General features: G+C 40.3%; 1 protein-coding gene across 2 annotated transcripts in view; it reads right to left on the bottom strand.

Annotated features, from left to right (window-relative positions):
- Positions 1 to 1,479: 1,479 nt before the first annotated feature.
- LOC111331469 (rho GTPase-activating protein 21-B) overlaps positions 1,480 to 14,171 on the bottom strand; it is a 34,340-nt gene continuing 21,648 nt past the window's right edge. For both annotated transcript variants that reach the window (XM_022936589.2, XM_022936590.2), the window contains exons 17-26: positions 11,141 to 11,214; positions 10,583 to 10,667; positions 9,976 to 10,054; positions 9,783 to 9,856; positions 8,669 to 8,758; positions 7,896 to 8,021; positions 7,752 to 7,799; positions 6,928 to 7,015; positions 6,437 to 6,462; positions 1,480 to 5,780 (exon numbers count right to left, since the gene is read on the bottom strand). In XM_022936589.2, coding sequence (XP_022792324.2) covers positions 3,297 to 5,780; positions 6,437 to 6,462; positions 6,928 to 7,015; positions 7,752 to 7,799; positions 7,896 to 8,021; positions 8,669 to 8,758; positions 9,783 to 9,856; positions 9,976 to 10,054; positions 10,583 to 10,667; positions 11,141 to 11,214 — 3,174 coding nt within the window. In that variant the 3' untranslated portion in view covers positions 1,480 to 3,296. The remainder of the gene's footprint in view (positions 5,781 to 6,436; positions 6,463 to 6,927; positions 7,016 to 7,751; positions 7,800 to 7,895; positions 8,022 to 8,668; positions 8,759 to 9,782; positions 9,857 to 9,975; positions 10,055 to 10,582; positions 10,668 to 11,140; positions 11,215 to 14,171) is intronic.

Below are 14,171 nucleotides of genomic sequence, written 5' to 3'. Positions count from 1 at the left end.
AGTAAAGACAGGAAAGGCACATTAATTCTCGTATACCTTAGCTTTCGAGTATTCAAATCGCCCGCCATTTTAAATTTGACCCGTGCACGTCAACGATGAGTGACAAATGAGCATAGGTCTTCCCAGGGAAGACTTCCTTATATGGTGCGCCTTCGTGTCACAGTAGAACGTTACTGTTCATGTCGCTTATTGGCATGAATTAGAAATAAACTATTGTGGAACCAAAAGCTGTCGGTCTTCTCCTTGACATCCGTACAAGTTCGCTTGAAGTAGATCTCCGTGTACTAGGAAATCGTGACGAGTTTCCGGTTCCCGCTGCCGAATTGTCTCGCGGCCACCGAGCTGTTTTCCCCCGTTGTTGTTGCGATCTCCGCGAGAAGTCAGTTTGTGCGCGAAAACCTATCGTCACACGGTTTATACAAATAGACGAAGTCGTAACCTTTTCTAGGCAGCAAGTTTGCACGAACGAGCGAAAAATGAAGGGAAGAGGGAAAAATAAGAAGTCAAGGGATAAGGGAGACAAGGGACATAAGGAGAGAAAACATGGAAGGACTGACATGGCTTGCAGGACGGGCGTATTTTGGCGAACAAACGCTTATTAATTCCATGCCTAGTGAAAATATAGCCGCCATCTTAAATTTTCCCAGCAGCGGAAAGCTCAGGAGAGAAAGAAAGTTTTAACAATGGGGCGAGTGATGGCCAAAAAGAATGAGAGGGGAGAAGGTGGTGCAATAGAAATTTCCTCGCCTTTCCCGCCCCCACTCCACACCGTCCAATTTAATTCTAAGTCAAACACGGCCGGTTGAATAAACGATTGCGAGCTTGTTAACGTTAACTGGCCCCCATAAGACGCTTGCATTTCATATACGTTATGGCCGAGCTTGTTCAGTCAAGGTGGCTGGATATTGTTGGGAGTTCTTTTTTGCGATTTTATAATTACAGACCGAAACGAAGTCGAGGTCCCTAACTGACGCAAAGAAAGAACAACGCTAATATCCAGTCGTCTTGACTGAACAAGCTTGGTTAATAAAGGATTGATTATATATATAGCAGGAATATTTCGTTTTATTAGGAATAAAGAATGACTTGTTTATATTTGGAGAGCCGGGAAAGAATATTAACTGTGCCTTTTGCACAATAAACCCTCAAGAGTCGTTTACGTTTTCTTTGTTTGATTGTCTTCTCTCGTCTTTTCCGACTACATCGCCGACACGGTCCAAAAATTGCGAACTTTGTAAGTCCGCTCCACGCAATGTTTTCCTTTCGTGGGATCAAAGCGGGTAATCCCGAGCAGGCAAGATTCTCGAGTTGCCGATCAGAAGACAGGATTCGCTTCACGTTGCCCACGGGCATAGCCAGTTGCATAATAAAGGCTAATACCGACTTGCGGGGAGGTTGGAGAGAAGAAAAGCTTTGAGGAAAATAAAATCTAAGCTGCTGGAAAAGCTTTCGAGAAATGCACAATTACACTTGTTAATATACTCACAATACATTTGATTTTTAATCAATTCGCTGTAAATAACTTACAGTATTACACAGTCATTCAATTCGCCCGCAATCTACAATTGCATTTAGGATAGGGAAAATACTAAAGTAAATCGTGAAGACAAGTCCATTTCCACGACAATTTGAAGCCTAGTAGTGATTATTGAAAGACGATTCTGTTACATTCCACGAGTGATGGTGTGCGGATTTGAAAAATACTCCATTTGGAGGCTTCGAGGATTTAGATGCCTCCTAACCATAAATTCCTCAAACAAATGTGAACAAAACAGTTTAAAAAAGTTAAAAAGTTCAGGAACAGAGGTGCAAAAAATTTTCTACAACAAATTTTAGCAGTACAACTCACGGTTTGTTTTTAAGCTGTAAGACACATTTGAACGAAAAAATTGACTTGTCATCACGACTTCCTCGATACCATGTCGATACTTACTCCATTCAGTTATCCGAAACGAAAATTAACATTAATTACCACAATTATCGCGCAGCCTCAATTGTCCACATAACTTTTCACACTAAGGCAGAAATACTTCTATATATTGATATAAGAATACACCCTTGATAACAAACTATACAAACCTTACAAGGCTACGCGCTTGCAAGTGGAACATTGAAATTTATAGAAGCCTTTTTTCGCACAGGTAAGATATAAAAATGATTTAAAAATAGAAATCTTTTAAGTCGTAACCCATTCACTCCCATGATCTGATTAGAAATTCTCCTTACTGTCTATCACACAATTTTTATGATGTAGGTTTGGAGAATTTAGTACTAGATCAACTACATTCAGTTGATAATTTTCTTGATTCTCATTACTTGTCTGTTTGATATTGAATTGATATTGTGAGGTGAAATTCTGTCTTGGTCACTCATGGGAGTTAAAGGGTTAACAAAGAATGAGGCTCTTACTTTTAATAATTTGCAGTCTTGTAAACTTTTATTAAATGAATTAATTTTTTATAAAAAACGTTGGGCGACTCAATTTTTCAGAATAGCACTTCGTCGAAAAAATAACTTTATCTTACATATGAAGAAATGGAAGATGAAGTAATAATTAAAAATTTTTCCACGAAAAAAACAAAAGTTTTATAACATAAAGGTCTGTGAGCAGACTTATAAGCACAGCGAGTGGCGTCGTACCATCAACAAGATAACAAAATGCGCAACCAAAGCGTCACCACTGACCTAGCTGCAAATTTTTTTCTGTACAACAAAACCATTAAAATTTGACCCTCTGTTTACAATCAGAGTACTTTTCCCTTGATACTGAAGGAAATATATATTACCAATAACTTACTTTCACTATTCCTAGAAGGGAACATGGCCCTAGAAGTTAAAATATGCCTTCAATCTCGCAATGCATTCTTTTTGTTTTTGTTATAACATGACAAATGGAAAGTAGAAATCAATTTTTACAGGTCTCCAAGCATTTTCCGCTGCTCACTGAAGCTTACTTACAACAGCTTTAAAAGATCAAAAAGGGGTTTAAAAAGCAGCATTCTTCCTATTTGCTAAAATAATTTGATTACAATAATACAGAGATATTGCGTGACAATGATTAAGATTTCTTAAAAATACAAAGATATATATTTATATATAAATATTTTTTTCTACGTGCTTATGAAAAAAAGAAAAAAAAGAACAATGAAATATTTTAGTTAAAAACAGTTAAAGAAAGGATCAAAAAGCCAAAGGGGTAAAAGGTTGGAATCAAAGTGGCTCGAGGTCGTACAAGCCAGCAATTTGGGTCAGCTGAACTATTTCCATCACTAATATGTTATGTAACGATGCAGACGTCAGCTCGTGACGGTATAAACACCACGGCTTCCACGCTGCGGGCTATCTGGTCTTGAGTCAACTTCGCGAGGCCATGCGCGGTAGTTTCCTTGGCTTACTTCCCTTCCTTTATAAACAGGCAAACTTTCCTTTTCTTGCCCAGGTGAGGTCGGCCTCTGTTGTACAAGACTGGGGTTGTTATCATCTCCCAATGAACGCCTGCGCCTGCGGAAAGCAGCACGCTGGGCAGCGGCTTTCTGCGCCTGTCCTGAAATGTCTGACTGCTGACGAGACAAGTGCAAATGTCGCTCGCTGTGCATCTCCTCCAGTAACTCAGCGATGTGTTGTGCGTCCTTCTCCAGCTTACGCTGGGTCTGAGAGCCTCTTGCGTCCCTTGACGGTATCCTAGCTTTAGAAGGCAGTAGCTCTTTAGCAGAGTCTTTGTGAGATAAGAGTTTAGATTTGGTTCCATACTCTCTACTCACTACTCTGGGCGCTGCCTGTGTTTTAGTTACGACTGGCTGCCCTTTTGACCTGTCGTTGACTAAAGAAACATTCATTCTTGACCGTGGCACATTCCAGTCGAGGCCTCTATCAGTTCTTCCAGAGCTGAATCTAGCTGGTGATGTGGATAAGTGTTTTGCTGGGCTGGACTCAAGCCGAATATTCCTTGAGCTCACCGTTCGGCTCTCTGGTGGTCTCTGTGCTGTTTCTCGTTTCATGCCCCGCGAGCTCCCTGCCACTTGAACAGGCTGACCCCCTGGAGTCTTCGTAACACTTGGTTTGACGTTAAACTCTTTCAACGAAACCGGAGTCGTTGTATGAACGGATCCGATTTTTCTCCGAGCAGCAAAGGAAGATGGGAAATCTCTCCCCCTATTTTGGCTACTACTCCGAGGTGTCGTGTTGTCAGACAGTCTACTTGAGGTGCTCTCAAATCTCTGCCGTAACGTACCCACCTTTCTGGAAGAAACCTCGGGTGTGCTTTCAACGCTGACCCTCCTCGGTGGGGAGGAAGGCTGCGACTTCGGCCGATCGTCAGATGAAGGGACCGTAAAATATTTACTAGTGTTTATTTCTATTACACTGTTTGATTTCCGCTCTCTTACTGGATTTTCTGCCTTCCTTGGAGTTGTTGTTGTTTCAGAATTTGATGCGCTGGACATTTCTCCTTGAGAATCAGTTGAGGGGCTCACTCCAACAATTTTGTAGATTCTGCCTGGTTCAACGGATGATCGCCGTTGTGCCATATCTACGCCACTCGGGATTGGTCTCTTTAGAGGTTCGCCTCTCACAGAAGATCTATCCCCATCGTTTTGTGACTCAACTCTGCTTTCCTTATTTCCATATGTGTTCTCCAAATCCAGTAAAATCCGTAGCTTTTCGTCAAATGTCCTGGACATACTGATGGCGCATTCGTTTCCTTCGTCGCTGGAGGTATCACTGCTCTCTTCAGAACCCAAGGATCTTCTGGCCAGGCGGTGCTCTTCCGAGCTGTCTCGTTTTGTCTTGAGATCCAGACTAGCTGGCCTCCTAGACGTTTCCAACTGCCTCAGTGTCCCAGACACTACTCCTCTCCCTTTCACAACAGCCACCACGGTTTCGTCGGATCTTGGCGATGGCTCGTGATGGACCACCTCGTTTGGAAAAGGCATTGCCTTCACGCTATTGTTTATACGCGCTGCTTCGCTGTGAACAGTTACACCAGCCATTTTATCCTGGTAAGGTTGAACCGTAACATGAAGCGAATCTAGCGATGGGTTCTTGCTGCTGTGCGTACTGCTACTGCGGCTAGTGCTGCTACTACTCGGCTGATCAGTACTCTCAAACACGCCCTGATCCGACATCTTCCGCTCACGCGGTACATCCACGCTCCTTTCACTATGCGGTGACGTCGGGGATGTCACTCCCCTGTCTTCACTCTGTCGCCTCTTCTCCGCGGCTTTCTTTTGAAGGTTAAGCCTCAGCAGCCTCCGGCGCGTCTCTTCACTGAAGGAAGAGAAGCTCGGCTTGGGAGTGTTGTCCTGGTCACTGGGTGGTTCGTCAGGTGACTTCTTCGTCTCTGTATCCTGCACCATGGCAAAAGTGACATCAAAAGGTGCAAGCGGCTGCTCAGGTGACCCAGGACTGCTCGATCTTTTCTGGGAGCTAACACGTCGATATGACGGAGGGGGTGGCATTGCGTATGAATAAGCCTTGAGGGAACCTGGTCCTTTAGCTCTAAACTCTGCGTCTGGGGGTTCTAACACCAACTGGAGAGAGCCTGGGGCGCTCTCTGTGCTCCTCTTGCCGCTGAATCTTGTTGATCGTTCCATGGTAGGAGAGTTAGATCTCGACCCGTCACCTGACAGAACTCTCACCACTGGAGATCTCTCAAGAGGAGGCGAACCCTCGGATCCCTGAGAATCGGACAGCGGTCCATCAGAGGAGCTGCCCTGACCCGAGTCGGACTTTGAACTTTTACCACTTCGGAACTTTGGGATATGAAGAGATATTCCGCTGGACTGTAAAACCAACAGTGAGTATAAGAAATGGTTAAGGCACAAATCAAGTGCCTTGATCATGGAGATATGCTGCATCGAAACTATGGAACGCTTTACCGGACGAGTCTCGAAAGATACAAACATTTACTAGTTTTAAAAATTACTTTAAAACAGATCTCACAGGACTCTAGCGCGGTGAGGATCTATCTTTAATTATATTTCCTGTTTTTAATGATTACATTTTATATTTTATATATTCAACTCGGTGACTACATTATTAAATTCTTATATTTTAATATTAGCTAGTTCTTAATTCTTAATTTATTTAAATTTATATACCTTCACAAGGCTTTATAATTTCCTTTTCTCTATTTATTTCGTGGCGTACTTGTAAACTAGCTTTTAGCTAAGCGTTCTGACCACGTTAAATAAATTGATTGATTGATTGATTGATTGTGACCCACTATCCCTGATTTAGTCTTTAGGAACCCTTATATCAACATTTTATTTCATACGTCCGATCAACAATCGTAACTGTTCACGATTTACACGAAAGTGGCTGGAAAAAAACCATATTAGCTGAGAAGACATCTGAAACTCTCTAAGTCAGAACTGACATATCGAATGAAAAGGAGGAACAAAACAGTACGAAACAAAACAAAACAAAAAACGCTCACCTTCGGTTTATATGACCCATCATCTCCTAATGTGGAAAGATAATAAAAAATTAATAATCAATTAATAATTAAGGTAACAGCCTGGTAAATATGCTCTCTAGTTTAACTCCTCCTTGCTATATTTCCTAATCTTGTGGAAACAATACATGAAATATGCGAACGTTATTGGAAACCTCGCGAAACAAACATGAGTACACAGACACAGAATCCATTTCAGTTACGTGGTTTGCAAGGATATTCTATCTCCTAATTGACCGTATTGCAAGCAGTTGTAACCCTTGCCATGGGTGTGGATCTGGAGTGTTATTACACTTTGTGCCACATGAAGGTTAAACAACGGTATTACAGTTTTAGATCTGGTTGTCACAAAGGAAAAATCTGTTGTTCTCGCCAACTGCTATTCGATTCGACAAGATATTCGCTATTTTGGTTAACCTCAGGTTTGTATGGTTTCCCTTGTTCGACAAAAAGGTAAATAACTGTGAACTCACCGAAATTTACAGCAACTTGTCCTAAAGAACTCAATACATTTTGAGACAGGATATGTTCTTGAAGGGTTTCTTGGCCTGGTGGGAGGGCCTATCAGGAAAAATTCAATATAAAAAACTCAATTACAATCAGTCTAAGTTTTACATAACCGTGGTTTAACACACAGCGCCGTTAGTAAAAGGCGGGAAAACGCCAAGTTTAGAGCGCTTTTCGATTTAGTGTTGTAAAACGAAAACCGAAGTTATCATAGCGACCAATCATAAGAAAGGAAAATACCTTTAATGAGCCAATCAGAACTCAAAATAAAAACAAGCAAACTGCATAAAGCGCGGGAAAACACGGGTGACCAAGTCGTGATTGGTTTTAGTTTTACATCGTGATTGGTTGACACCGTGGCACGAGTATTCAGGACCAATCACTGAAAGAAGAAGGGCAAAACCAATACAATCTGGGATTATTTACGTCAACTAAAAAATGCTCTGAAAAAAGACGAACAAAACATTAGGGAACGGCCTCAACTCGAATAATTTGATGGCGATTGCCAAGTCAGATAAACAAATATTAGAAGAAAGATCAACTGGACCTGAAATAAGGATCAAGTTGTGCTTGTTGACATTTTTTTGGATCTGGGTATGGTGTGTGGATCAACCTACCTTTGCTAGTGCCCATTTAACCCGTCCAACACATGCGCAGAAGTACAATGCTTAACTTATAAGATTCACAAAGCAATTCAGATTCGCTTGAGTCCCCTTTCAACAGAGGAACTGACAAAAACCACAATTAAAAGAAGAAACTCAAAAGATGGGAAAAAATAATTGAATAATACCTTCACTGGACATTCGTCACCTTCAGACTCCTCAAAAAACCAATCGCACTGAAACAAAGTTTGCAAGTTTTAGTACAAATTAAACTTGAACCGCGATAAAGTTAGAACCACATAAAAGATTTAACGACTCGCTACTAAACCTACCTCGGATATAAGTGTTTCAACTATGCGACACTGGTCCGACATGTCTTTCACCATGGCCATCATGGAGTCGTCCCCAGTCCTTATGATGGTTGGGCCAAACACAATGGCCAGGTTACGTACTTCCATCTGTACAGTAGATAAACAAGAGACTTGGTCATGCTTTGGGGCAAGAGATTATAAACTTGCCTGGGGTTGTATGGAGTTTTGGTACTTGAATTTTTAAGGCCAAACTTCCATAACTCCAAATACCAAACGAGCAATGTTTGAAACAGTTGGTACAATAAAAAAAAAAAAAAAATATATATATATATATATTTAAAGACGTTTTGGTGTGTAGCATTCTGAGAATTTTCACCGGCCTGCAAGGAGATTTGTACTGAAAACGCTCCTTTAAGTATCCTAGTTTAGCGCAGTTGGATAATAAAGGGACGATGAAGAACTCCGTCCACTAAACTACAAACAGCCTTATTTTCTTTTCTTTTCTTTATATTTTCATTTTCGGGCATTAAAATCCTGACATTGTCAGATTCAATCGCCGTACCACCACGTTGGCAAGACCGAGAGGACATAATTACTCCCTATGGGGAGCGGATAGTGGGCACTTAAGACAGGAATAAAACCGCCCTGCCCTCCTCCCCCCCCCCCCCCCCATTTCTCTCACCAAACGATCACAGTGTCTCAGCAATTTTAGCTCAAAAAATAGAAGCACCGCTAACAGCTTAGTGGCTAAAACAAGTGCAATGCTATTGATTGTACAGTAGTATCCACTTTACCTTGTTCTTGTCACAGTTATCTGACACCAGCTTCAAATGATTCACAAGTGATTTGAGTGTTTCAAAGTTATAATCAGGCAACTCTTGCACCTAATGCAAACAAAACAATCTGTATCAAGCAACTGCTCTGTACTCCGGGATTCGAGTCGGCATGAGTTCTTCGTCCGTAACAACAAATTAACCCCTATCTTTAACCTGAGGAGATTGCCGTTTATCCTTTGACTCTCAGAGGGTATGGACATGTGACTTCACCTCGTAATATCAAAGCAGTGTACAGCAAAATAGTAACGAGAATAGAAAAGTATATTAGCGAAAAGGTTATCCTGCTGAAAACTTCCTACAGTGCTAGGGTTAACACTTTAACATTTTAAGACAGAATTGCTCCTTGCAATATCGATACAACATCAAGCAGACAAGTAATGAGAACAAAGAATAATAATAACTAGGGGTTTATTAGTTGACTCTCCAAGCTAACATCATAGGAATTATATGACAGACAGTTGGAAGAATCACTAAAGAGATTTTGGCAGAGGAAGGGTTGATCAACAATTGCATGTACCTGGAAAGTTCTTACTGCAAAGTGGGATCTGCGTGTTAACAACAGTATCCGCCATAGTCAAAGTCTGGTTGATTTTATATTCAATCATGAGAGTTAACTGCCGCCAACGCTTATCTCCTTTGGGTGCTCTTCACATCACAAACGGCGTAATGAACACAATGGTCAAACATCTACGCACTTTTGAACGTTGAAACGACTTGGCGTCATGCTTTCAGACTGTCAGAACCAAGTTGTCTCACGAGAGTTACATATTAAAGTTCACGAAGCAACCAGGTGGACAATCAGACATGATCTGATGCTACTCTGGTTTAAGGATTTTATGAATGCAACTGGGGATTTACAATTCATCCACCTGTTGTTTCTCCTGTTTTCCTTTAAAATTTTGCGCGGGAAATTTTGCGCGGGAAATCGGCGCGGGTGGCGGCCAAAATTGATTTCCTCGTGAATACCCGACGTTTGACTGCTGTTTGCAGAATATAAGTACGAGTCGCAACAAACACCGTGACTTCATCCCAAAGAACAAAAACGCTCTACATCTACACAATAAATACTAACCATGGATCTTATCGCCCACATCCTTTCTGTGGCGTCTTCCTTCTTATTGGCTTCAATAAATCCATCGTACAAATCTGTGTGAAAAAAAAAAAAAACAAGCCCATAATCATAATTTTATCTGCTCGCTATTGACAATTTGTGATGCTTTGCTCGACCTCGTCTAATAATTGTTCTTTGCTTCTGATTCAATTACCTGCAGTAACAAGACCCTCCGGCAACTTCCGCAAGAATAGTTTCATAAGGCTTGTGATATTATTAACATCATTCCACTTCTACAAAGAGAAATTTAAAAATAAGTGAGACTCCAAAAAACAACCTCATCAAGATCCTAACGTTTAAATAACTTGTGCCAAGTGAACCTCTTTGCATTAAAAATCAAGGTAATCAAGAAAAAATTACAAGTCGCATGTCTCTACTTCCCTGTTTAAGATATGATTGAGGTAAACCAAGATTTCAACATCCCTACGTCGTCCTTCTCCAACTTTTAACTAAGGTTTTTACTACTCGCCATTCTGCATTACTACAAATATTCTTTGCTTTGAGTAAAAGGCTCGAGCCAAGCTGTTTGAATTTAGTTAACTCTCGAACAATTACCAAAAAGAACTACTGCAAAGTTTCTTGTTCGATGCCATTCGCAAAAACCTCACAAAAAATGTAGTTATCCAAACTAATGCTAAAATGTTCCACATGCATCTCAGTCACACTTAAATATCTCAGCCATGCAGCTTTCCTTAACCTGAAATGCAAATACGTTTAAAGGCTGCACATGAGTTTCTTAAGACATGACGAATAAAAAGTACCTCTTCTTCCAAACAAATATTTTCAATCCCTCTGTTGTTGAGCTCTTCTTGTAAAGCAGTGACAGCAGCGGAATTTCCAGGAACTCTATAAATAAACAAGAAAAACAAAATGATCATACACATGTTCATGAAAATAACAAAGAAAGATTCTTTACGAAAATTGTCGAATAAATGCACAAAACGAAAAGAAAAAAGAACACAACTTGTGGGTAAAGTGAAGTGGAATCGCAATGTCTGTGCATGAGGTACACAGCATTGCTAAAACGAATGCTGATAGTTTCTCGCAAAACTTCGAGGATCAAAGCTTGATCTGAGTTTTGAGACGTCCGAGACCGTCTGACCCTTTCCACACTGTCCTCTATACATTTTCAAAGGTGCTGACGAGGAGAATTTGATTAACAATCATCAGAAGCTTATTACATTGGTGATCATTTTCTCATGCTCTTTACATTTGATTCAAGTGTGATACTGTACGGAGAAATTAGAAGCCGGTCACACTTCAGGATTAGAGAGTCGAGATATTATCAACAGTCATCGGAAAATTTTCATAGTATTCACCTGTAGACACCAACGGTCTCCAGTCCCTTCTTCTCTACTACCTCACAACAGTGTTCCACGATCAAAGGCACAAACTGCGAGAAAACAAATTCAAGTTATGGTTGCATTTTTACTTTTCCTTTGACTCTAAGATATATACTTCTTATTCATCATTTTCTTTAAGCAATATAACACATTTTCGGGCTCTATAACGTGATTAAGCCACCTGGGATGTTGAGAGAGCACACAGAAAACTTCTAAATCACTCACTCGCCCTGGGCTCGTGATTTATAAGCTTTCCTAGCGTTCTACAAACATCTGAAGCGACCTTATCACGCCATAGAGCCCGGAAAAATGCGTTCTACTGCTTTTAGGACATAGCTATTTACAAGTAGGCTCTATAACCTAATAAAGTATCCGCTTAGAAACTGAATTCACCAATCAATTGCGCGACGATGTAATGAGGCTCTTATTTCTTCCTTCCAATATAATATCCTTCGAACTTTTATTCATAATAACCATAGCATTAGAAGTCAGGTCTGGAGGAGTTGATTTGAGTGTAACTCAGCTGGTATTTAACTCCAAGGACAGCAAAAGTGCATTTTTTAACTGCTTGCCTCACTTCACCAATCTTCCAGCAGTAAAGAAAGGGATTTAATGTCGAGTTTAAAGAAACTAAAAGAAGTGCAATTTCCTCCATGACCTCTTACTGCTGTGAATTAACAAATGGTAAGCACCACAGCGTACACTATTGAGTTATGGATGCACGCGGGAGGCTGCTAAGCACGAAAGAAGCGTAAGAGTCGCTCGAGGCGATAGCCGAGAGCGACTCTAGCTTCTTGAGTGCTTAGCAAACCTCCCAAGTGCATCCATAACTCAATAGTGTACGCTGTGGTGTTTACCATTTGTTTTATAACATAACATTGATACATTGTCGCTAAAGAGTTCCCTTTTATTTAACAAATCTTACGCGACCAGAAAAAACAAGCGCGCGCGGAAAAATAGTCTTTGCATTTGCTCACGTCAGCAGCGTACACCCATGGGAAAATGGGGAACGCTAAATTGACCAATCAGAGCGCGCGCTTTGCTTTGGTTATGTTATAATATGTTTTCCTACATTGTGGCTGATCCCAATATGGCGAATAACAAACAACTAATGCCAACTGCACCCAAAATGCACTGTACACTGCCTTTCTGTATCGCGCTATGTTCAGAGTATTTGCTTGGCTCGGCTGTTGTTGAAGTTAATCTTAGCCTGAGTGTGCGAAAAATCTTTGTGTACAAGGCGACTGAGATAACTAAGCAAAATGGTATGACCGTAAATCCCTACCATAAAGATATACGGTAATCTGAAATGGAGCATAAAGCAACAAAAAGACAAAAAACCCAAATGACAGTTAAAATGGCACATGAGCGCTTCAAAGTTACAATTCGTTTGTACCTTAGCCTCAACAACAGCACAAGAAGTCTGTCCACTTTTATGGCAGTCGAATTCAACAAAGAAACTCCACATAATGCACAGCTTAAAAAGCTAGAAAGGGTCTTGGAAATCCAAAAGGTAGCACAGATGAGCTGGGTAACAAGAGCACACTTAGCTAGTTACTTTTAACATGGATAAACGAAAGTGTACATCTCTGCCTCCTTTTTTTTTTTTTTTCTTTTTTTTTTTTTTGCAGTAGATTTTTCTTGGTTTTCAGACCGCAAAAGACCATGATAACAATAACCCGATACATGTACACCCACTGTATATACGCAGGTATGAAAACAAGATGAAGAGGAATTTCTATCCCTGTTAAGTTTTCCAAATAAGAGAAGAAGTGCTTTTGTTAGTACAGTAAGGATTCACGTGACAGTTCAGGATTAAAACTTGTTAGTCATTCTGGTATTCCTCATTTGATTTATGACAGTTACAGCACTAGTATGCAATAACAGACGATATTGATTTAATTTCCCTATTTACTGGAGTGTGTCTTTTTCTTTTGAAATTTGGGTAAAGATTTGTTCTATGTTCCAGGCGGTGTAGTTGTCGACGAAGAAACTGTAACTGCTCCGTCGACTCAGTAGACTGGGTTCTAATGTGGCACAGCGGGAGATGGGACAAACGGACTAAGGACCGCTTCCCGGCGATAGCTGTGCTTGTGATAAGCAGAAACGAACAAGAGAAAATAAAAGGAATGTTTTTTTTGAAAACTGCGCGTGAAGACGACGACTACGATAAATTCTTTAACGATGATAATACACCTACTGAAATGTTCAAAAGTTCTCCAAACAATTAAGTGGAAATTGCTTTTGAAAGCAAAGAAAAACCAGGATACATGCAAGTTTCTGATTGTGTTGCCCATGGTTTACAGTTTCAGTTCATTATTTCGCTGTAAATCTACAACAATGTTATTTAAGATTAAGAGTACAGTAAAAAGGCAAGAAGGAGCATAAAAACCATAAAGTTCATTCCAGATAAACCTCTCTACTCATTTATACAAAAACATATCGCATAAGGATCAGAGGGATGCATATTCTGAAACAAGAAAACTAAATTACCATTGTCAATATTGTTTCTATACTTTTTATATAAAAGTTACGTTGACAAAAAAAGAAAAAGGAAGAAAATAAAGATTTAGCAGTTGATGACGAAAGTCTTTCTATAAGTATATTCATGTCTTTTCTTCAGCCAAAAGGACTTTAAAACCTTCTTGAACGAAGAACTGTCATAGGTCAGTCTTGAAGGGACAGCTATGCAAAATATTTTAAATTTGGTGATCCAAAAAACATAAAAAAACAACGTTGTTTTTTCTTTTACTAAAAATAGACCGCGACTTGGGTGATAGAGTACTGAGGGGAAAGAAAGGTCCATCCAAGTATCAAAAGCAATGAAGTCAAAGAGATCAGCCTTACTTCCGAAACCTCCGACAATTTGAAGTGGGCAATTATATAATGTTGTTATTTGCGAAATGGGTGCAATGACTTCTACGTCGACTCCGGTGACCGAGTCTTGAAAAGAAGAAATATCAGATCAGCTGTTGCCAGACAACGATACAAGAATTTGGACGGCGGA

The sequence above is a fragment of the Stylophora pistillata genome, chromosome 12, assembly GCF_964205215.1.
Source record: "Stylophora pistillata chromosome 12, jaStyPist1.2, whole genome shotgun sequence".
NCBI lineage: Eukaryota > Metazoa > Cnidaria > Anthozoa > Scleractinia > Pocilloporidae > Stylophora > Stylophora pistillata.
Note: the sequence above shows the minus strand (reverse complement) of the source record. Positions and strands in the feature narration are given on the sequence as shown.